Source organism: Pipistrellus kuhlii, unplaced genomic scaffold (assembly GCF_014108245.1).
Source record: "Pipistrellus kuhlii isolate mPipKuh1 unplaced genomic scaffold, mPipKuh1.p scaffold_m20_p_9, whole genome shotgun sequence".
In the NCBI taxonomy this organism is placed as follows: Eukaryota; Metazoa; Chordata; class Mammalia; order Chiroptera; family Vespertilionidae; genus Pipistrellus; species Pipistrellus kuhlii.
Genome location: NW_023425595.1, coordinates 10805850 through 10830329, shown reverse-complemented (window position 1 = coordinate 10830329; position 24480 = coordinate 10805850). Strand labels below are relative to the sequence as shown.

Sequence of the window (24480 nt, the reverse complement as noted above, 5' to 3'; positions counted from 1 at the left end):
ATCTCAGTCCAGGCTTGTACAAGAGTCAAACTGAACAATGTTTCTCTCACATGGATGCTTTTCTCTCTCTCTCTCTCATTCTCTCTCTCTCTCTCTTTCTCTCTCTCTCTCTCTGTAAAATTAATAAGTATCATCAACTGAGGATTAATGAAAATAGAAATAGCTGAAAATTTAGAGTACAGTATAGACAAAGTGAATATTAAAGCAAAAAGAACTCATACTTTAAAATTACATTGATGTATAAGGCATTTTAAAATAAATAAAATAACGGAAAATAATGCATAAATAAGTGTTTGAAAATATTAACTGAATTTTTTAAATTAGTAAAAAAAAAATTAAACTTTTATCTCCAAAAAGGAGGTTGCACTATATTTCTTAGTTTTCATTTCATGTGCTTGTGCTTTTGTTAAAAAACTTTATTTTTTTAGAGCAGTTTTAGGTTCACAGCAAAATGAAAAGAAAGGTACAAAGATTTCACTTATACATAGACCTCCACCTCTCACCTCCCAACAAACATGCATATTCTCCCACATCACCAACATTACACACCAGAATGGAGCATTTCTTACAACTGAGTAACCTACATTGACACATACTTATTCAAATCCATAGCTTTCGTTGAGGTCTATTCTTGATACTATTGATTTGATGACTTTTTAACTTTTAAAATGTGTTTAGAAAGAGAAATCAAATATAATGCTACAAAGTAAATATTGAAAATTTCAAAAAAGTATAATTTTTACTTGAGCTATATATCAAGGTTGTTTTTGCATTGAGCTACTGTGAGCAATAAGGTAATGTTCCTATAGACAAAGAATAGACATGAATCTGCTTACCATCAAAGGGTGTCTCCCATCCTCAACTGTTCTTTCCTATAATGCTGCCCACTTTATATGTCTTCATCCATCTATGCCCACCTCTGCACACTCCTGGGACTTAGGTGAGTATGAGAAACTGATGAAAATATGAACTGTAGCTATTGCTTTTACTCTGAATAATTATGTCCTTTGTCACTTAACTAGAAATCTTGTGACTTCTGCCTTTATCTCTCAAACAGCAACAGGCTATCTTGCTGGTTGGGTATTGTTTTCTAAGTTCTTTTATTATAATTTTGTAAATAAATGCATTAGAGTGACTATGTTTAATTAGATTGAATGTTTGAAGTATATAATTCAATAATACATCATCAGTAGATTGCATTGTGGATTTGAAAAGACATATTCATGAAAATGTCCAGATTATATTTGATTAGGTTAAGACAGAAACCCAAACAATGAAAGGAGTTCATTGTGTTTGAAGAGACCAAGAAATGTCCAACAGGAAAGAAAAGCTAACAGTTTAGCAACACTGTTATTTCATCACCTGCATCCCACTTGTTTTCTGCAAGACTCTAATGAGAGCATTTTTCACTTCTTTATTCCTCAGACTATAAATGAGTGGATTCAGCATGGGGATCACAATAGTATAAAATACTGAAGCCACTTGATCCTTCCCCAAAGAGTAGGACTTGTGAGGCTTTAAATAAGTAAAAATCGTAGTTCCATAAAAGATGGTGACTCCTAGAAGATGGGAGGCACATGTAGAAAAGGCTTTTTGCTTTCCTGAAGTGGAAGTGATTTTCAGGACAGTGGACAGAATGGACAGATAAGACACACATATCGTGATAACAGATACCATTAGGGTGGAGCCAGCAAAAATAACTATCATGATTTCGATGACTTGAGTGTCAGTACAGGACAGGGCTAGAATTGGGGAAGTGTCACAGAAAAAGTGATGGATTACATTGGAGTCACAGAAATGCAGTGTGCTCATGCAAAGCACATTGATAATGGAGTCCAGAAAGCCTTTCAAATAGCACCCAGAAATGAGGGAGTAGCAGAGTCCTTTGGACATAAGGACTGGGTACTGTAGAGGATTGCAGATAGCTACATAGCGATCATAGGCCATTGAGGAGAGAAGTAAACATTCAGTGGTACCCAAGAAGATGAAAAAGAACATCTGGGCAAAGCAGCTCAGGTATGAAATGTACTTAGTGGAAGTCAGTAGGTTCTCTAAAGTTTTAGGAGTGATGACATTGGAGTAAAGGAGGTCAATAAATGACAGGTGGCTGAGGAAAAAATACATGGGGTTTTGAAGCTGGAGATCCAGGCGGATTATCACTATCATCCCTGCATTTCCCAGCACACTAATCAAGTATATCAGGAGAAATAGTACAAAGAGGACCAGCTGGATCTCCTCAGAGTCTGTCAATCCCATAAGGATGAAGTGAGAGACATTTGTGCTATTCCTCCCATCCATTTTGTTCAACTGCTTCAAACTGTTGAGAAATAAGTGTGATACTTGGTAGAAATGAATTCAAGATGTTATTTATATTAGTTTAATATTTCCAAAAATTGATAATAATGAGTGGTTTTCAGAATTTGATGAAAAAATTGAGTTTGATTTTCAAATATAGAAATAGGCATAAAGTATCCCTTGGGCTTAGTATAATAAAATAAATAACATATTGCATAATAAGAATGAGCTTTTTATCTACTGTTTTATCTACTCCATGTGAAATATTAAATTATAGGTGTGACTATTACCCACAGTTTTCTAAATAAAAAAGGGCACAAACAGTTTAGGTCACTTGTTTAGAATAGAGATATTAAATGTTGGTCTGTTACTGCACCAAGATAGGTAAACTCAAGAGAACATGCTTGTTATACTATATTACTTTTTCTAACTTGAGCAAACCTGAGGAAAAATGCTAAATGTGTCATACACAATGATAGAAAAACAATTTCAATGCACCACTTACTCTCCTTTTGTTTTGAGAATTATTAATTATTAACCACAAACAAATTTTAAATTTAGGAGATTAAAATTATAGACCACATAAAATTATTAATTTCCAAAAGATATGTTTTACTAAGTTGACCATCCAAAAATCAGACTTCTTCCAAAAATTTTATTTCTAAAACATACAGCTTGCTTATAAACCATAAATCCATCAACTCTATACTTATGGTTACAAAACCCAGCATTATTTAGGGCAAGGTCTATGTCCTATGTGTATGTATACTTTTCTAAAAATACTCCCATTTTATCTGATCCTCACCAAAACACTCTAATTTTCAGAATAATACTTACCAAGAGCCAAAGTCTGTGGAAAAAAATACACAACAAAAATCCTCCTCCAATCTTATCTGTCTAGAAATTTGTCAACTTCAAGTTTTTTCACAAATAAAATATAAATACCATTTGAGTCAAAAAAATTCTATAATATATTCTTTTCTTTGAGATAAGTTATTTGTAAATTTTTATGCATTTATTTTTTTATTCGGAGGTTAAGAAAAATCAGCAGAAATTTTCTGGTGCAATAGAAAATTTGCCAGGAAGTTATATTTAAAAAGAATATCAGGGATCTGCTGTGAACATTAGTAAAGCAAAGTATGTGTTGTCTCTTTCCCAGTGCACCTCTTATACTGGGGATAGAAGGTAACGCAACATTGAGGCATCCCTGTAGATCAAGATTGTTTCCAAGGAAAAATCACACTGGGACTAACTGCAGCTCTGTTATGTTCTAAGGAAATAGTTGCCTTTCTCCCTTGATGGCACACAATGAGGACCCTCGTTTGGTCTTCTTTTGTAATGCTCTATATTTTCCACCGAGTTGGTGGAGAAACCATTTCTAGAGACATACTTAATTACGCTACGATTAAACCATCAAAGATGGAGTAGTTCATTTTCCCAAGGAAACATTTTCATGTTTAAAAGTATGAGACTGTCATTGAACTAAAGTATATTCATCAGAAAAATAAATTAGAATGCAACAGATATCAAAGAACAAATTGAGAAGGTCAATAATGTTACAACATTTTGATAGATTTCTACCTTTTTTTAATCTTCATTAATACTTGTGCATTTATAGATTTTCATACTTATCATTATATATTTAGCATCCAATCCTCACTTAATGACCAAAACTTCACAATGCACAATGACCAATATTACATTATTCTTTGATAAATATTTTAAGGCAGCACAAGAAAACATGCTGCAGGCTTCCCATTCTAGTTTGACAATCACCTTATTCATCTATGTAGCAATATTTCTGTAATTTACTTTACTAATGTGGTGTATTCTGTATATAAAAATGCCAATTATCTCATTAAACATGAATGAAAAATTAAAATATGAAAAGAGGTATAACATTTTATTGAAAATTGTTTGTCCAGAATGAAGAAACAAAAGAATAACCTGAAAAGGGATAGACTGAGAATAAGATTAAAGTATTCTTATGAATCACCAAATTCATGATACACTGTAATGAAATCAATTTGTACAGATGAAAAAGTAACTCTTTCAAACATAGCTGGTTTAGCTCAGAGGAATAGAGCATTGGCCTGGGGACTGAAGGGTCCCAGGTTCTATTTTGATCAAGGGTTGTGGGCTCATACCAGGATTGTGGGATGCCAATCAGTGATTCTCTATTCTCATTGATCTTTCTCTCTCTCTCACCCTCTTCCCTCCTCACTGAAATCAGCAACATGTATTTTAAAAGTTAAAGGAAAAGGAAATATCTATTTTTTAAAAAAGTAACACTCTCAAGGAAGTCCATTTATACTCTAGAATTTCAGAAGATAATTTGTTGGTATGAATAAAGGAGCTATGTTTGCCTGTGTTATATTATTGATGAACTTTTGAAATGGCAATCCTTGTACTCACAAAAATTTAGTGCACCTAAGACAGACTTATCTGGAAATTTAAAAACCAGCATGAAACTACTTGAAGAAGGTAATGTTAGGAGAGAAGGCAAAAGAGAAACAAGAAGTTATTTTTAATGTTAATGCCACCTCAATAGGCATTGTCATTACAAATTAACAGGAGCATATTTTTCTTAATATTTTTCAAATACTAAAGCCCACTACAGCTACTTAGGATTTCAGGGCTATTGTTGTATCATTTATTGTCAGGAAGAAGAGGAGAGAATGGAGAAATTCCAGGCAGTAACAGGACTAGTGTGTACAGGAAGACTTAAGAAGTCATGTGTTTAAAACAAAATGAGGATGAAGAATAGAATATAAGGATTAGATCATAAGGGATAAGATCATTTTGGACCAGTGGACTCTTGTAAAAGCTGGTAGGCTTTGTTCTTAGTGTGAGGAGAAGTTTTGCAGGATTTGCAGTCTTGAAGTGTTCTTGTAGAAATGATGCGAACCAACTTAGTGTTGAGCAGTAGCACTATGGCTGTTACACAGAGAATAGACTTAAGTGGAATAAGGCCAAAACACAGAGCAAGCTAGGAGACTGCAGCAATAATCCTAGAAGTAAGGGGATGATTCCTTGGTAGTGATGTGGGATTGGTAGGGCAGAAAGTGTTGTAACCAGTCAGATCTGTGTTTAGAATCAATGTCATATCCTGATAGATTGAGTATAAGGTGTATGAAATAAAAATAAAATATCAGGAACATTCTTAAGTCTTTGCCTGAACAAGTAGAAAGATGGCTTTCCTTCATGTAAGATAAACATATGGATTTTGCTAATTGAAAAATTATGGTAATTATACATCTAAAACCCTTTGAATATTGTCTGGCACATGGTACATGCTCAGTAAATATATTATTACCTTGTGTCTATCAAATATTTAAAAACAAATAACTATTCATACTTTTGGCACCCTCTACTCCTGTTCTGTGTCATATATTTTTTAAATAGTCTTAAAAAGTCTGGTGTAACATCATAAGCAGGATGATTATATCTAAAATTACTTCAGACTGCATCTTACATAAAATATTATATACACTAATTTAACAAGGAAATTACAAGGTAAATGTGAATAGTCTAAATATTCCATGTTGCCTGTAGATTACTTTACATGTATGCAATAACATTATATATATATATAAATACATATATATATACATACATATATAATGTTACTTATATATAAATTATATGTATATAATGTTATTGCATACATGTAATATATATATAGTTTTTAAACTGTATTGTAAAAAGGATAAAATAAACTTAATTTAAATTAAGATTTATTCAACTTAAGTGTTAATATTACTAGTAGTTACAGCTCATGAAATTTTTTGAGCATTTTTTATTAATATACTTTTATTGATTTCAAACAGAAAAGGGAGAGGGAAAGAGGGATAGAAACATTGATGATCATTGATCTGCTGCCTTCTGCACACCCCATCCTGGGGATCTAGCCTACAACCCAATATGTGCCCTCACCTCAAACTGAACCTTGTCCTTCTGGTTTGTGAGTTGACACTCAACCACTGATCCACACCAGCAGGGTGGTGCCAACATATTTTGGCCAACATATTTCAAGAAGATACATTTCTTAGTCGTAGAAATAGATATAAATGAAAGGTGAAAGCATAGTTTATAAAAAAATACCTGGAAAATGAAAAGAGCCCATAAATATATGAAATGACAAAGAAAACTTACACAAGATGAAAGATGATCCAGAAAGGCATGTTGTTAAATAATAAATGCTCATGAAATACTTATATCTCATTGCAAACAGAAACAAATAGTGCCCTAGTCAATGGGACACAGCTGGCAGGAGCATTGCCAGTACATGGAAATGTTCTTTGGTTCCATTCTCCCTCAGGGCACATGCCTAGGTTGTGGGTTCAATCTTGGTCCAGGCTTGTACAAGAGTCAACTGAACAATGTTTCTTTCTCATATGGATGCTTCTCTCTCATTCTCCCTGTAAAGTTAATGTTTCATCAACTGAGGATTATCGAAAATAGAAATAGCTGAAAATTTAGAGTACAGTATAGACCAAGTGAATATTAAAGCAGAAAGAACTCATACTTTAGAATGGTATTGATGTATAAGGCATTAAAAATAAATTAAATAACGGAAAATAATGTATAATTAATGGATTTAAAATATTAATTGGATCTTTCAAATTAGTAAAAAAAATTAAGCTTTTAACTCTGAAAAGGAGGTTGTAGTTTTTATGTTATGTGTCTGTGCTTTTGTTTAAAAACTTTATTTTTTTTAGAGCAGTTTTAGATTCACAGCAAAATGAAAAGAAAGGTACAAAGATTTCACTTATACATAGACCTCCACCTCCCACCTCCCAACAAACATGCATATTCTCCCACATCATCAACATCACACACCAGAATGGAGCATTTCTTATAACTGAGTAACCTACATTGACACATACTTATTCAAATCCATAGCTTTCGTTGAGGTCTATTCTTGATACTATTGATTTGATGACTTTTTAACTTTTAAAATGTGCTTAGAAAGAGAAATCAAATATAATGCTACAAAGTAAATATTGAAAATTTCAAAAAAGTATAATTTTTACTTGAGCTATATATCAAGGTTGTTTTTGCATTGAGCTACTGTGAGCAATAAGGTAATGTTCCTATAGACAAAGAATAGACATGAATCTGCTTACCATCAAAGTGTGTCCATACTCAATTGTTCTTTCCTATGACGCTGCCCACTTTAAATTCCTTTATCCATCTATGTGCACCTCTTTCACACTCCTGGGACTTAGGAGGGTATGAGAAACTGTAGCTATTGCTTTTGCTCTGAATAATAATACCCTTTGTCACTTAACTAGAAGTCTTGTGACTTCTGCCTTCATCTCTCAAACAGCAACAGGCTATCTTGCTGGTTGGGTATTGTTTTCTAAGAGTTCTTTTATGATAATTTTGTAATTAAATGCATTAGAGTTTCAATGCTTAATTAGATTATATACATTTTAAGTATACAATTCAATGATACATCATCAGTAGATTGCATTATGGATTTGAAAAGACATGTTCCTGGAAATGTCCAGATTATACTTGATTAAATAAAGGGTGTTTCAGTAGAAAACCAAACAATGAAAGGAGTTTATTGTTTTGGAAGAGACCAAAGAAATGCCCAACAGGAAAGAGAGAAGTTAACAATTTAGCAACACTGTTACTTTAATAGCCTGCAGCCCACTTGTTTTCTGTAAGACTCTAATGAGAGCATTTTTCACTTCTTTATTCCTCAGACTATAAATGAGTGGATTCAGCATGGGGATCACAATAGTATAAAATATGGAAGCCACTTGATCCTTCCCCAAAGAGTAGGACTTACGAGGTTTTAAATAAGTAAAAATCATAGTTCCATAAAAGATGGTGACTCCCAGGAGATGAGAGGAACATGTAGAGAAGGCTTTTTGCTTTCCTGAAGTGGAAGTGATTTTCAGGACAGTAGACAGAATGGACAGATAAGACACACATATTGTGATCACAGATACCATTAGGGTGGAGCCAGCAAAAATGAATATCATAATTTCAATGTGTTGTGTGTTGGTACAGGACAGGGCTAGAATTGGGGAAGTGTCACAGAAAAAGTGATGGATTACATTGGAGTCACAGAAATGCAGTCTGCTCATGCAAAGCACATTGATAGTGGAGTCCAGAAAGCCCTTCAAATAGCACCCAGAAATGAGGGAGTAGCAGAGTCCTTTGGACATAAGGACTGGGTACTGTAGAGGATTACAGATAGCTACATAGCGATCATAGGCCATTGAGGAGAGAAGAAAACATTCAGTGGTACCCAAGAAGATGAAAAAGAACATCTGGGCAAAGCAGCTCAGGTATGAAATGTACTTAGTGGAAGTCAGTAGGTTCTCTAAGGTTTTAGGAGTGACAACATTGGAGTAAATGAGGTCAAGAAATGACAAGTGGCTGAGGAAAAAATACATGGGGGTGTGAAGCTGGAGATCCAGGCGGATTATCAATATCATCCCTGCATTTCCCAGCACACTAGTCAGGTATATCAGGAGAAACAGTACAAAGAGGACCAGCTGGATCTCCTCAGAGTCTGTCAATCCCGTAAGGATGAAGTGAGAGACATTTGTGTTATTCCTTCCATCCATTGCATTCAACTTTTTCAAACTGTTGAGAAATAAAGGTGATCATTGGCAGGACTTAGTTTAAGCAAGGTTATGTATAATATTTTAATATTTTTAAAAACTAATAATGAGTGGTTTAGAGAATATGATGAAAAACTTTTAATTTGATTCCCAAATATAGAAGTAGGCAGAAATATAATAAACATCCCAAACATGTTGCCTAATTTTAGTGATTCTTACACTGTTTTAAATATTTCCATATATTAATTTATTTACAGCACATGAGAATATTATACCACAGGTGCTACTATTACTGACATTTTTAAATGAGTAAAAGCACATGGACAGTTTAAGTAACTGATTCATAGTGTTGTATTGCAAATCAGTGAGCTGGACATGACACCTTAATCAGTCAATTAGTTAGGAGTCATCTTTATTGCACACAGGTTCAGAGCAGATTACCTCTGTCAAATTCTGAACAAACACAAGAAGGAATATTTCCTTCTAGTTGTTTGTGTAAGACAGCTTTTAACCTTGAGTACATATCCTATCTACATAGACACCTGTAACCTTGGATGAACAAGCACTTGGCAGAATATTTTAAGTAATATCAGTATCAGTATCAGTATATCAGCCCCTTTAGATGGCTAGCTTGCAGGGTAAGAGTTGAGTTTAACTTTTCTATTATTCAGCTAAAAAAACAAAGGTTATTTGTTACAAAATAAGAGACTATCTAAAAATAGCATTGTAGTTCAATTAGCAGTTATAAACAGTTGTTTTCCAAAACATGCTTAATTAATAGACTTAGTAAATGTTGGTTCTGTGATTTCACCAAGATTGATTCCAGAGAACATGCTCATTATATTATATTCCTGTTAATAATAATAGGAGCAAACCTGAGGGAAAATGCTAAATGTGTCATAGACAATGGTGAAAAACAGTTTCAATGCATCAATAACTATCATTATGTTTTTAAATGTTTTAATAGCAACCTCAAATAAATTTCAAAATCATGGGATTAAAATTACAGACCACATATTTCTTTCTATAAGATATATTTTCCTAAATTGAATATATTTAAATCATATTCCTTTCAAATATTATATTTTTAAAACATGTACTTTGCTTGTTGGCCATAATTTTATTAGCTCTATATTTCAAAACCTGGCATTACTTAGGATAAGGTCTAAGTCCTATGTGTATGTATACTTTTCTAAAAATACTCCCATTTACCTGATCCTCACCAAAACACTCTAATTTTTAGAGTAATACTTACCAAGAGCCAAAGTCAGTAGAAAAAACACACCACAAAAACCCTCCTCCAATCTTATCTGACGAGAAGTTTGTCAACTTTAAGTTTTTTCACAAATAAAAAGGAATATCATTTGAGTCAAAATTTTCTGTAATATATTCTTTTCTTTGAGATAAGTTCTTTGTAAATTTTTGTGCATTCATGTTGTTTTATTCTGAGGTAAAAAAAAAATCAGCCGAAATTTTTTAAGGTCCTGGTGAAATGAAAATTTGCCAGGAAGTTATGTCTAAAAAGAATATCAAGGATCTGCTGTGAACATTAGTGAAGCAAAGTATGTCTTGTCTCTTTCCCAAAGCAGCTCATATACTGGAGAAAGAGGGTAGCACAACATTGAGGCATCCCTGGAGATCAGGTTCCAAGCAAGATTGCTTGGCATGTTTCCAAGGAAAAATCACACTGGGACTAACTGCATCTCTGTTATGTTCTGAGGAAATAGTTGCCTTTCTCCCTTGATGGCACACAATGAAGACCCTTGTTTGGTCTTCTTTTGTGATGCTTTATATTTTCCACAAGTTGGTGGAGAAACCATTTCTAGAGACATACTTAATTACGCTACGATTGAACCATCAGCGATGGAGTAGTTCGTTTTTCACAAGGAAACATTTTCATGTTTAAAAGTATGAGACTGTCATTGAACTAAAGTATATTCATCAGAAAAAATTAGAATGCAACAGATATCAAAGAACAAATTGAGAACGTCAGTAATGTTACAACATTTTGATAGATTTCTACCTTTCTTTTTATCTTCATTAATACTTGTGCATTTATAGATTTGCATACTTATCATTATATATTTAGGATTCAGTAGAAACCCAATCCTCACTTCATGACCAAAACTTCACAATGCACAATGACCAATGTTACATTAGTCTTTGATAAATATTTTAAGGCAGCACAAAAAAACATGCTGCAGGCTTCCCATTCTGGTTTGACAATCACCTTATTCATCTATGTAGCAATATTTCTGTAATTTGTTTTACTATTGTGGTGTATTTTGCATATAAAAATGTCAATTATCTCATTAAACATGAATGAAAAATTAAAATATGAAAAGAGGTATAATATTTTATTGAAAATTGTTTGTCCAGGATAAAGAAACACAAGAAAAATCTGAAAAGGGATAGACTGAGAATAAGATTAAAGTATTCTTATGAATCACCAAATTCATGATAATGAAATCAATTTGTACATATGTAAAAGTAACTCTTTCAAACCTAGCTGGTTTAGCTCAGTGGAATAGAGCATTGGCCTGGGGACTGAAGGGTCCCAGGTTCTATTCTGATCAAGGGCTGTGGGCTCATACTAGGATTGTGGGCTGCCAATCAATGATTCTCTCTCCTCATTGATCTTTCTCTCTCTCTCTCTCTCTCTCCCTCTTCCCTCCTCTCTGAATTCAACAACATGTATTTTAAAAGTTAAAGGAAAATGAAACATCTATTTTTAAAAAAGTAACACTTTCAAGGAAGTCCATTTATACTCTAGAATTTCAGAAGATAATTTGTTGGTATGGATAAAGGAGCTATGTTTGCCTGTGTTATATTATTGATGAACTTTTGAAATGGCAATCCTTGTACTCACAAAAATTTAGTGCAGCTAAGACAGACTTATCTGGAAATTTAAAAACCAGCATGAAACTCTTTGATAGAAGGTAACCTTAGGAGTTAAGGCAAAGAAGGGACAAGAAGTGATTTTTAATGTTATTACCACCTCAATAGGCATTGTCATTACAAATTAACAGGAGCATATTTTTCTTAATATTTTCCAAATACTAAAGCCCACTACAGCTACTTAGGATTTCAGGGCTATTGTTATATCATTTATTGTCAGGAAGAAGAAGAGAGAATGGAGAAATTCCAGGCAGTAACAGGACTAGTGTGTACAGGAAGACTTAAGAAGTCATGTGTTCAAAACAAAATGAGGATGAAGAATAGAATAATAAGGAAGAGGTTCTTGGAGGTAAGGAGTAAGGATAACATCATTTTGGACCAGTGAACACTTGTAAAGGCTGTGGGCTTTATTCTTAGAGTGATAAGTTTTGCTGGATTTGAAGCCTTGAAGTCTTCTGGTAGAAGTGATGTGAACCAACTTAGTGGTTAGCAGTAGCACTATGATAGTTACACTGAGAAAAGACTTAAGCGGAACAAGGCCAAAATGCAGAGACAAGCTAGGAGACTGCAGCAATAATCCTAGAACTAAGGGGATGGTTCCTTGTTAGGGATATGGGAATGGTAGGGCAGAAAGTGTTGTAACCAGTCATATCTGTGTTTAGAATCAATGTCATATGCTGATAGATTGAGTATAAGGTATATGAGATAAAAATAAAATATCAGGAACATCCTTAATTCTTTACCTGAACAAGTAGAAAGATTGCTTTCCTTTATGTGAGATAAACATATGGATTTTGCTAGTGCCTAATTGAAAAATTATGGTAATTATACATCTAAAGCCCATTGAATATTGTCTGGCACATAGTACATGCTCAGCAAAATATGTTATTACCTTATGTCTATCAATTATTTGAAAGCAAATAACTATTCATACTTTTGGCACCCTCTACTCTTGTTCTTATCATACTTTAAAATGACATTGATGTATAAGGCATTTTAAAATAAATTAAATAACAAAAAATAATGCATAATTAAATGTTTGAAAATATTAACTGAATCTTTTGAATTAGTAAATAAAATTAAGCTTTTAATTCTGAAAGGGAGGTTGTACTTTATTGCTTAGTTTTTATTTCATGTGTTTGTGCTTTTGCTTAAAAACTTTATTTTTGGGGAACAGTTTTAGGTTCACAGCAAAATGAAAAGAAAGGTACAGAGATCTCCCATATGCATACACCTCCACCTCCACCCTCAACAAACATGCATATTCTCCCACATCATCAACATCACACACCAGAATGGAGCATTTCTTACAACTGAGTAACCTACGTTGACACATACTTATTCAAATCCATAGCTTTCCTTGGGGCCTATTCTTGGTACTATTGATTTGATGACTTTTAAACATTTAAAATGTATTTAGAAAGATAAATCAAATATAATGTTACAAAGTAAACATTGAAAATTTTAAAAAAGTAAAAATTAATTTTTACTTGAGCTATATATCAAGGTTGTTTTTGCATTGAGCTACTGTGGGCAATGAGGTAATCTTCCTATAGACAAAGAATAGACATGAATCTGCTTACCATCAAAGGGTGTCTCCCATACTCATTGTTCTTTTCTATGATGCTGCCCACTTTATATGCCTTCATTCATCTATGCCCACCTCTGCACACTCTGGGAACTTAAGTGGGTATGTGAAACTGATGAAAATATGAACTGTAACTATTGCTTTTACTCTGAATAATTATGTCCTTTGTCACTTAACTAGAAGTCTTTTGACTTCTTGCCTTCAACCCTCAAACAGCAACAGGCTACCTTGCTGGCTGTTGTATTGTTATCTAAGAGTACTTTTATTATAATTTTGTAATTCAATAATTAGATCATATATGTTTGAAGTATACAATTCAATGATACATCATCAATATATTGCATTATTGATTTGAAAAGACATGTTCCTGGAAATGTCCAGATCATACTTGATTAAATAAAGGGTGTTTCAGTAGAAACCCAAACAATGAAAGGAGTCCATTGTTTTGGAAGAGACCAAAGAAATGTCCAACAGGAAAGAGAGAACAGAGAATTTAACAGTTTAGCAACACTGCTTTTTAATCGCCTGCAGCCCACTTGTTTTCTGCAAGACTCTAATGAGAGCCTTTTTCACTTCTTTATTCCTCAGACAATAAATGAGTGGATTCAGCATTGGTATCACAATAGTATAAAATATGGAAGCCACTTGATCCTTCCCCAAGGCATAGGACTTATGAGGTTTTAAATAAGTAAAAATCAAAGTTCCATAAAAGATGGTGACTCCTAGGAGATGAGAGGAACATGTAGAGAAGGCTTTTTGCTTTCCTGAAGTGGAAGTGATTTTCAGGACAGTGAACAGAATGGACAGATAAGACACACATATTGTGATCACAGATACCATTAGGGTGGAGCCAGCAAAAATGAATATCATAATTTCAATGTGTTGTGTGTTGGTACAGGACAGGGCTAGAATTGGGGAAGTGTCACAGAAAAAGTGATGGATTACATTGGAGTCACAGAAATGCAGTCTGCTCATGCAAAGCACATTGATAGTGGAGTCCAGAAAGCCTTTCAAATAGCACCCAGAAATGAGGGAGTAGCAGAGTCCTTTGGACATAAGGACTGGGTAGCGTAAAGGATTGCAGATAGCTACATAGCGATCATAGGCCATTGAGGAGAGAAGAAAACATTCAGTGGCACCCAAGAAGATGAAAAAGAACATCTGGGCAAAGCAGCTCAGGTATGAAATGTACTTAGTGGAAGTCAGTAGGTTCTCTAAGGTTTTAGGAGTGACAACATTGGAGTAAATGAGGTCAAGAAATGACAAGTGGCTGAGGAAAAAATACATGGGGGTGTGAAGCTGGAGATCCAGGCGGATTATCAATATCATCCCTGCATTTCCCAGCACACTAGTCAGGTATATCAGGAGAAATAGTACAAAGAGGACCAGCTTGATCTCCTCAGAGTCTGTCAATCCCATAAGGATGAAGTGAGAGACATTTGTGCTATTCCTTCCATCCATTGCGTTCAACTTTTTTAAACTGTTGAGAAATAAAGGTGATCATTGGCAGGACTTAGTTTAAGCAAGGTTATGTATAATATTTTAATATTTTTAAAAACTAATAATGAGTGGTTTAGAGAATATGATGAAAAACTTTTAATTTGATTCCCAAATATAGAAGTAGGCAGAAATATAACAAACAAATATCCGAAACCTATTGCCTAATTTGAGTGAGTCTTACACTGTTTTAAATATTTCCATATATTAATTTATTTACAGCACATGAGAATATTATACCATAGTTGCTACTATTAATGACATTTTTAAATGAGTAAAAGGACATGGACAGTTTAAGCAACTGATTCATAGTGTTGTATCACATCAGCGCCGCTGGTGTAGTGGTATCATGCAAGATTCCCATAATGTTGTATTGCAAAGCAGTGAGTTGGATGTGACACCTTAATCAGCCAATTAGTTAGGAGTCATCTTTATTGCACACAGGTTCAAAGCAGATTACCTCTGTCAAATTCTGAACAAACAGAAGAAGGAGTATTTCCTTCTAGTTGTTTGTGTAAGGAAGCTTGTAATCTTGAGTACTTATCATATCTACATAGACACCTGTAACCTGGGATGAACAAACACTTGGTAGAATATGTTAAGTAATATCAGTATCAGTATATCAGCCCCTTTAGATGGCTAGCTAGCAAGGTAAGACAGTTAAGTTTATCTTTTCTATTATTCAAGCTAAAAAACAAAGTTGTTTTTTTTTTTTTTTTTTTTTTTTTTTTTTTTTTACAAAATAAGAGACTATCTAAAAATAACAGAGCAGTACAATCAACAGTTATAAACAGTTGTTTTCCAAAAGAGGGACCACCATGCTTAATTAATAGATCTATCAAATGTTGGCTCTGTGATTTCACCAAGATAGATTGATTCCAGAGAACATGCTCATTATACTATATTCCTGTTAATAATAATAATAGGAACAAACCTGAGGGAAAATGCTAAATGTGTCATAGACAATGGTGAAAAACAGTTTCAATGCATCAATAACTATCATTATGTTTTTAAATGTTTTAATAGCAACCTCAAATAAATTTCAAAATTATGGGATTAAAGTTATAGACCACAAATTTATTTCTATAAGATATATTTTCCTAAATTGAATATATTAAAATCATATTCCTTTCAAATATTATTCTTTTAAAACATGTACACTGGTTGTTGACCATAATTTTATTAGCTGTATATTTCTGGTTTAACAAAACCTGGCATTACTTAGGATAAGGTCTAAGTTCCATGTGAATGTATACTTTTCTAAAAATACTCCCATTTTAAAATCTAATCTTCACCAAAACTCTCTAATTTTCAGAGGAATGCTTACCAAGAGCCAAAGTCAGTAGAAAAAACACACCACAAAAACCCTCCTCCAATCTTATCTGACGAGAAATTTGTCAACTTCAAGTTTTTTCACAAATAAAATATGAATACCATTTGAGTCAAAATTTTCTGTAATATATTCTTTTCTTTGAGATAAGTTCTTTGTAAATTTTTGTGCATTCATGTTGTTTTATTCTGAGGTAAAAAAAAAAAAAAATCAGCCAAAATTTTTTAAGGTCCTGGTAAAATGAAAATTTGCCAGGAAGTTATGTCTAAAAAGAATATCAGGGATCTGCTGTGAACATTAGTGAAGCAAAGTATGTCCTGTCTCTCTCCCAATGCACATCTTATACTGGGGGTAGAGGGTAACGCAACATTGGGACATCCCTGGAGATCAGGTTCCAAGCAAGATTGCTTGGAATGTTTCCAAGGAAAAATCACACTGGGACTAACTGCATCTCTGTTATGTTCTGAGGAAATAGTTGCCTTTCTCCCTTGATGGCACACAATGAAGACCCTTGTTTGGTCTTCTTTTGTGATGCTCTATATTTTCAACTGAGTTGGTGGAGAAACCTTTTCTAGAGACATAGTTACTCTACGACTGAAACCATCAAAGATGGAGTAGTTCATTTTTCACAAGGAAACATTTTTATGTTTAAAAGGGGAAGGGAGCAATGGAGTTGGGGAAAATGAGGAACATTTGTAATAATCTGAACAATAAAGATTTATTTTAAAAAAATAAAAAATAAAAGTAAAATAAATAAATAAATAAAAGTCTGATAACGTCATTGAAATAAAATATGTTCAAAAGAAAAAATTAGAATGCAACCAATATCAAAGAACAAATTGAGATCATCAATAATGTTACAACATTTTGATAAATTTCTACCATTTCCTTACTTTCAATAATACTTATGCATTTATAGATTTGCATACTTATCATAATATATTTAGCATCCAATCCTCACTTAATGACCAAAACTTCACAATGCACAGTGACCAATGTTACATTAGTCTTTGATAAATATTTTAAGGCAGCACAAGAAAACATCCTATAGGCTTCCCATTCTAATAGGATAGGCTTCCCAATCACCTAATTCATCTATGTAGTAATATTTCTGTAATTTGTTTTATATTTTAGTGTATTCTGTATGTAAATATGTCAAGGGCTTTCTTAAATATGAATGAAAAATTAAAATATGAAAATAGGTATAGTATTTTATTGAGAATTGTTTGTCCAAGATGAAGCAAAGAAATAATCTGTAAAGGAATAGAGTGAGAAAAAGACTAAAGTCTTCTTTTGAATATTGTACTAATTCATGACAATGAAATCAATTTCCATCTAGATTTAAAAGCAACTCTTATAGGAAAGTCTGTTTATACTTCATAATTTCACAATTTGTTGTTATAGGATAAAGAAGCTACATGTATGTGATATATCATTGAACCTTGGAAAGGCAATTTTTCTATTCACAAGAAATTTAGTATTACTAAGACAGGCTTAATTGGAAATTTAAAAACCAGCCTGAAACTACTTGACAAAAGGTAAGTAGTTGGGAGCAAAGGCAAAAGAGAGATAAGGGGCTATCTTCAATGACAATGTCAACTCAATAGGCATGATGATTGCAACATTATCAGGATCAAGTTTTTTTTTATTTAATATTTTCCAAATATTGGAACCCACTACAGTTACTTATGATTGCAAAACTATACTTTTGTCACATATTGTTGTGGCAGTATTCAAAGTTTGATCAGAGATTTTTAATGTGTTTTGACTTTAATGATATAATTTTATTACTTAACTCATCACATTTTTAGCTATACTTTTTATATCTTTTTTCTCTTTCTCTTCTGGATTATTCTATCTTTTGTTTTTATGTTTTCTTTTTTCTTTAACTCATAAAGAAATGGCTCTACTTTCTTTTTGAGACTGATGCTCAATTATTTATTTATTTTAATTCATTAATTATTTTCTAAGTTTATATCATTTTTAATTTAATGTTTTTTTCTTGAGCTCCTGGTACCAACTGATTGTTTTATTGACTTTTTGTTACTTATTTAGTAATATAAGAATTTATTATTTGCATTACTCATCAGAGTGCCATATACTTTTCACTTACATACAGTGATATTAATTATTCCCACTATGGTACATTATATGGATAGGAAAGTTAATTTGTAAAATTTAAATTTAATTAATTATAATTTGAGATGAATTTTATGTATTTAATTTTCAAGTTAAAAGTTATTTTTATTTTTTTGATATTACTTTTAACTTGTGCTGCACTGCAGTCAGAAAAATTCCTTTAAGTTAAATTTTATAAATTTATTGACATCTACAGATTAATTTTCATCAACTGGTATAAAGGTCTCATATTCTAAGAAAGAAAGATTCAAATGTTGACTTGAAAGTCTGGTCTTATTAATTGTAGTTTTTATAGATTATAAATTCTAAGCAGGAGAAAACAGAAAATACAAAAATTAGTAATATATGTTAAAAGGTGAAAGTAATAAAAAATATCAAAATGTAAATTATTGTAGGGGAAGGGGTTCTGGAATAGAGGCATACGGAAACAATAAAAAATTATAATGAAGGTAGGCTTCTAGAAAAAGTTGGCATTTGGACTAATTCTCAACAAGGAAAGAGTCATGCAGGTGCGTACATGAGAGAAAGTGTCCAGACAGGGGGAATGTCAGTGCAAAGGCCCTGTGCAATGGATGGGCCATGAAGTTGAACGAAAATAAAGACTATGTAGTAAGGGTGTCTTTCTTGTGGGGAGGAAGGGTAACAGAAGAACAATGAGTATCTGTATGTCAATGGTGATAAGTGCTGCAGAAAAACACAAAATCAGAAGGTGCATGAAGACAGTTGTTCTTCCTTCTTTTGTAGATACACTATTAAAAACAATTTTTTTCTGGGAAGTTTTCAGTGATAGGGTCACTTTCTCCACCACTGGGCAACTACTTTAATCATAATTTTTTGTTTATTTTTAAATGTAATATGGGATACACATTGATTTGGTTCCTTTAGATAAATAACCAGAAATAGTATTTGGGGACAAAACTACAACTTCCCTCTACATATTAGTGTGAGGCATCCTAGAGTGATCTGGCAAATTTTAATTTCTATGAACATTGCTCCTGACCATCAGTATTATCATAACCAATTCACATTGACCACTTACATCTTCTTAAACTCCAAGATTCCTTTGGGATCAACGTTTTAATAAATTCATATACGTATCATTCTCCAAAGCACTTGTTTGCATACTATTTTAGAGCACATTTGGTATAAAATTAACAAGGAAAATATTTCATTTCTATAGCCCTTTTCACAGCATCCTTCACCTCCTTGTTTCTTAGGCTGTAAATCAATGGGTTTAGCATAGGAATCACCAGGGTATAAAAGACAGACACCACCTTTTCTTGTTCTAGGGAATATTGGGAGCTTGGTTGAATGTAACTGAAACTGATGGAGCCATAGAATAAAGAGACAGCTGTGAGGTGGGAGGCACACGTGGAGAAGGCTCTGTGTCTACCTGCTGCTGAGCGGATCCTCAGGATGGCGGTGACAATGAAGAAGTAGGAAATCACCACAGTTAAGAAGGTGACCAGGGCAATGATGCCAGAGAAGATTAAAAGCAGCAATTCATTCATGGATGTGTCAGAACACGATAGCTTTAACAGCGGGGGAAGGTCGCAGAAGAAGTGGCTGATAACATTGGGTCCACAGAAAGACAGCTTCATCAAGCCAATTGTGTGTGTCAATGAGTTGATTAACCCTCCTACACATGAGCCAATGACCAGAGCAACACAGACTATTTTAGTCATAGCCACTGTATAAAGTAAAGGGTTCGCAATGGCCATGTAGCGGTCATACGCCATGGCTGCCAGCAAGAAGCCCTCGGTGGTAAGGAGTGACACGAATAAAAAGTATTGCACAATGCATGCAGAAAATGAGATGGTCTCCTGTTCAACAAAGAAGTTCAGCAGCATTTTGGGTGCAAAGACTGACGAGTAGCAGGCATCAACAAAAGACAGGCAGCTAAGGAAATGATACATGGGTGTCTGGAGTTTGGGTGTTATGTGGATTAGAAAGAGCATTCCTAGATTCCCCACCAGAGAAATGGTGTAGATGAGCAGAAACAACACGAAGAGGAACACTTTCAGCTCAGCACGATCTGTCAGCCCCAAAAGGATAAACTCAGTAACCGATGTGTAATTAACATCAGCCATGTGTTTGTTTTTCTTGGAACCTGTTAATGATAAGAAGATTGGAATAAATTGCGAATAATCATTCCGCACACACCAGGCTAATTACAGTCTCTAACTAGCTGTGTGACTTTTCTGCTCTGTTTTTCAAGCTATTAGAACATTTTTCCCTAGAAAGTCTCTGGTCTTTTCAATCACTGTTTATTTGCCTGTTCCATCAGGAAATTCCCTGTTGAAAAATGAAAACAGTGTTTTAGCTTCAAGATGCATTCAACATACTGATCTTAGTGTGAAGGGAAAAAATTGTGTGAATTTCATTCTAAAATATGTTTAAAAAAAATCCAGTTTATGAAGCATAACAATAGTCAAAGTTGAAATTTTAATCTATGGTACCGTGAAACTCTTTTAAACTTCTCGTTTTGGATTTATAGTAGCTAAAGTCAAATGTATCAGATGTAAGAATAAACCATGCTGTGGCATTTAAAGAAAGATATTTCACTTATGCCTTCATGTTGTATTGATTCTCCATATTTTATTATAACTGGGATGTCATGAAAGGCAAGGCCCTAACATCCACAGTCTCTAGAGCCATCCTTAGAAAATAGCCAGAGCCACTGGCTTTGGAGGAGACTGCCCACTGGGAATGGGGTTAAGGGGCACTCTGAGGTGGGGTATGAAACATACTGAACAACGGTTTAATATTGGTCTTTGGTAGCCAATAGGCTTATCTTACTCTGGAAACAGAGTCTTTACCTATAAAATAAAACAAACCTATAAAACATACAGATACTTCTTCACAATATTTTTATGTTGCAACACATTTCTTAGAATAAATGCATTTTCTAGCTAGTCAATGTGCATTTGTAGATTATTATTACAGTTCATCTGAAAACTTTATATTTTTACATTTATATAAAAATGTGTAAACCGTTCACAAGACTCTATCTTTACCTCCAAGGGAATAAAGAATGATGGTTTGGGCTTCATTCTTTCACTTGGGAGACAGAGAAATTATTTTTTTGGACAGTAGGTAAAATTTAAAATGAACAGCATTTCAAGATTACCACAATAATAACAAATATAAAGACCTAGTTACTGACCCATGAGTAATCCCCAGGTAAATATGCAGTTATGACTAATTACAATTATTCCTTTAGGAAAGAATATTTAAAAATAAATTAAGATAGTGATTTCTTTATTGTTCCATTAGAAATTGAATAACAAATGTTGATGTTAATATAGGAAATGAAATATCAGTATAGGCTAAAGAGTAGGAAAAGTGACCAAATTACAAATTGTTCCCACTCGCATAATATGAAATATTTTTTTTAAAAAATCTGAACATTTTTTTCTTCTTTCTATCTTTTTTTTCTTTTTGGTATTTTTAACTGATGCACAGGATGTATGTATATGGGATATTCAATAAGTTGATTTAACTTACCAATGGAAAAACAAGTACCCAACACCTTAGCTCATGTAGGAATCTCATGATCATGCATTCCCTCTTAATCTCATGGTCTATTTCTCTGTATTACCTAGAAAAGCAAACGAAAATAATAGTTCAATTTATGTGATGTTTAAAGTCATTCATAAATTAGGTAAATGATAGAAGTTATAGGTAGCAGGATTCAAATTCCAACTTCCCCTTTATTATATGAGAACAAAAGACTATGCCTACAGAATGTGAAAGCAAAATCATTAGGATCAAAACACAATTATCTCAGAAAATAGGTTTGGATGAAATGTTCAGTTTTATATATACATTTACCCAAATGGGAATAGGGTCCCTGGAGTTAATCTTCTGATTAAAAGGATATAATGAATATATTATTTGAAGTTCCTCTGTGTTTCTTGAGGGATTTAGGAAACTCTCAAGAACTTAATTATTCCCTTAAGCCAGGCATTTAATTTTTTGAATGTTATGATTAACTAGAGGCCTGGTGCATGAAATTCATGCAGGGGGGGGGGGGGGGGTTGTTCCTCAGCCCAGCCTACACCCTCTTAAATCTGGGACATCCCTCTCACAATCCAGGACTCCTGGTTCCCAACTGTTCACCTGCCTGCCTTCCTGATTGCCCCTAACTGCTTTTGCCTGCCAGCCTGATCACCCCCTAACCACTTCCCTGCAAGTCTGATTGATGCCTAACTACTCTCCTGCCAGCCTGATTTCCCCTAACTGCCCTCCCCTGAAGTCCTGGTCACTCCCAACTGCCCTCCCCTGAAGGCTTGGTCCCCTCCAACTGCCCTCCCCTGTAGGCCTGTATTCCCCTCAACTGTCCTTTCTTGCAGGCCAGGTCACTCCCAACTTCCCTCCTCTGCTGGCCTGATCACCCCTAACTCCCTCCCCTGCAGGCTTAATTGCCTCCAACTTCCCTCCCTTGCAGTCCTGGTCCCCCCAACTGCTCTTTCCTGCAGGCCCAGTCACCCACAACTTCCCTCCTCTGCCAGCCTGGTTGCCCCTAACTACCCTCCCCTGCAGGCTTGATTGCCCCCAACTGTCCTCCCTTGCAGGCCTGGTCCCTCTCAGCTGCCTTCCACTGCTGGCCTGATCTCCCACAAATGCCCTGCCTTGCAGGACTGGTCCCTCCCAACTACCCTCCGCTGATGGCCATTTTGTGCTGGCCATCTTGTTTCCACATGGGGGCAGCCATCTTGTGTGTTGGAGTGATGGCAAATCTGCATGTTACTTTTTTTTATTAGATATGATAGAGGCCTGGTGCATAGGTGGGGGCTGGCTAGTTTGCCCTGAAAGATGTCCCAGATCAGGGGTTTATAGGTTAATTCAAACACTGAGTCACATGGGCTAGGCTCTAAAATTTATTTTTAATTGTAACTAACATATAATAAGATACCAGTGTTAAATATACAACAGTGTGATTAAACATTTATATATAACAGTAAGTATTGTACCCATCTGTCAACATACATAATCATTATGGTATTATTGACTCTATTCTCCATGATGTACTTTATATTAAAGGACTTATTTTATAACTTGAAGCTTGTACCCCCATGTCTCTTACAGCACAATTAACAACAGAGAAAATATGCAAACAGCTCAAATACCCATCATGAGATGAATGGTTAAAGAAAATGTGGTATTGTTATGCAATGGAGTATTATTCAGCCTTAAAAAATAGGAAAATCCTACATCTGTGATAACATGGGTTAACCTAGAGGACATTAAGCTAAGTGAAATAAGCCAGTCACAAAAATACAAAAACAGCATCATTATACTTAGAAAGGTTTCTAAAATAGCTAATACATAAAATCACATAATAGAATCTTTCTATTTAAATTTATTTACCTTTTAAAATATTTAATCTTGAATAATTTTCTTTTTTTCTCTATTTTCTTTAATATGTTAATCATGGTATTACTTAAGTCTCTTTCTAAATGCAGCATATAGCTCTTCTGTGGTCCTACTTATGATTTGTGCTTTTTTCCCCACTCTCTTTTATATTTTCAGACTCTTTGTACTATATATGAATAAAATCTGCATACAAAAAGATGACAGTACTTTCCAAGGAAGAGAATTTCACCTTTTCTCTAAAAATATATAAAGTATGAGAGGCTGACTGTTAGTTCAATAATTAATTGGGCTGAGACTAGACCATTTTGCAATTAAATTTCATTTTTCTTCTGACTTGTCCCTGTGTCAGGGGTATAGATTTGTCAAGGTGTGAAGAGGTAAGTCTCTCTCTCTCTCTCTCTCTCTCTCTCTCTCTCTCTCTCTCTATCCCTTCTCCTCTCCACCCCTTAAACACTCAAAAAATTTAGTTTTAACTCTTGCATTACAAGTCTTCAAGCCACAGGAAATACCTTGAAGGGGCCATTTTGTGTTTGATCCAGGTCTTTACCTCTGGTGGGACATAGTCAACAATCACCTACAGCCTGAAAGGTTTCACTGACTTTCCAGCTCAGTCTAAATCTCTACAGTGTGAATCTTCTTGTGCTTTGTAAGAAAATTCTAGACCCTCTGTGCTTGACTGAAGGCAAGAATAGTGGCTAAGAAATGTTTTCAGGATGCCTACATTACATTTGCTGTTGACACCCCTCTAGCAGGACTTTGTGTCTCCT

General features: G+C 34.1%; 4 protein-coding genes across 4 annotated transcripts; all 4 read right to left on the bottom strand.

Annotated features, from left to right (window-relative positions):
• Positions 1 to 1350: 1350 nt before the first annotated feature.
• Positions 1351 to 2298, bottom strand: LOC118713098 (olfactory receptor 8H1-like). The gene has a single exon (XM_036427460.1). It carries the CDS (start codon positions 2296 to 2298, stop codon positions 1351 to 1353), a length of 948 nt encoding a protein of 315 aa, XP_036283353.1.
• Positions 2299 to 7916: 5618 nt separating this feature from the next.
• LOC118713097 (olfactory receptor 8H1-like) lies at positions 7917 to 8885 on the bottom strand. Its single transcript, XM_036427459.1, has one exon. It carries the CDS (start codon positions 8883 to 8885, stop codon positions 7917 to 7919), a length of 969 nt encoding a protein of 322 aa, XP_036283352.1.
• Positions 8886 to 13869: 4984 nt separating this feature from the next.
• On the bottom strand, positions 13870 to 14829 carry LOC118713095 (olfactory receptor 8H1-like). The gene has a single exon (XM_036427458.1). The coding sequence runs from the start codon at positions 14827 to 14829 to the stop codon at positions 13870 to 13872; it is 960 nt and encodes a 319-aa protein (XP_036283351.1).
• Positions 14830 to 19485: 4656 nt separating this feature from the next.
• LOC118712631 (olfactory receptor 1052-like) lies at positions 19486 to 20424 on the bottom strand. Its single transcript, XM_036426558.1, has one exon. It carries the CDS (start codon positions 20422 to 20424, stop codon positions 19486 to 19488), a length of 939 nt encoding a protein of 312 aa, XP_036282451.1.
• Positions 20425 to 24480: the final 4056 nt, after the last annotated feature.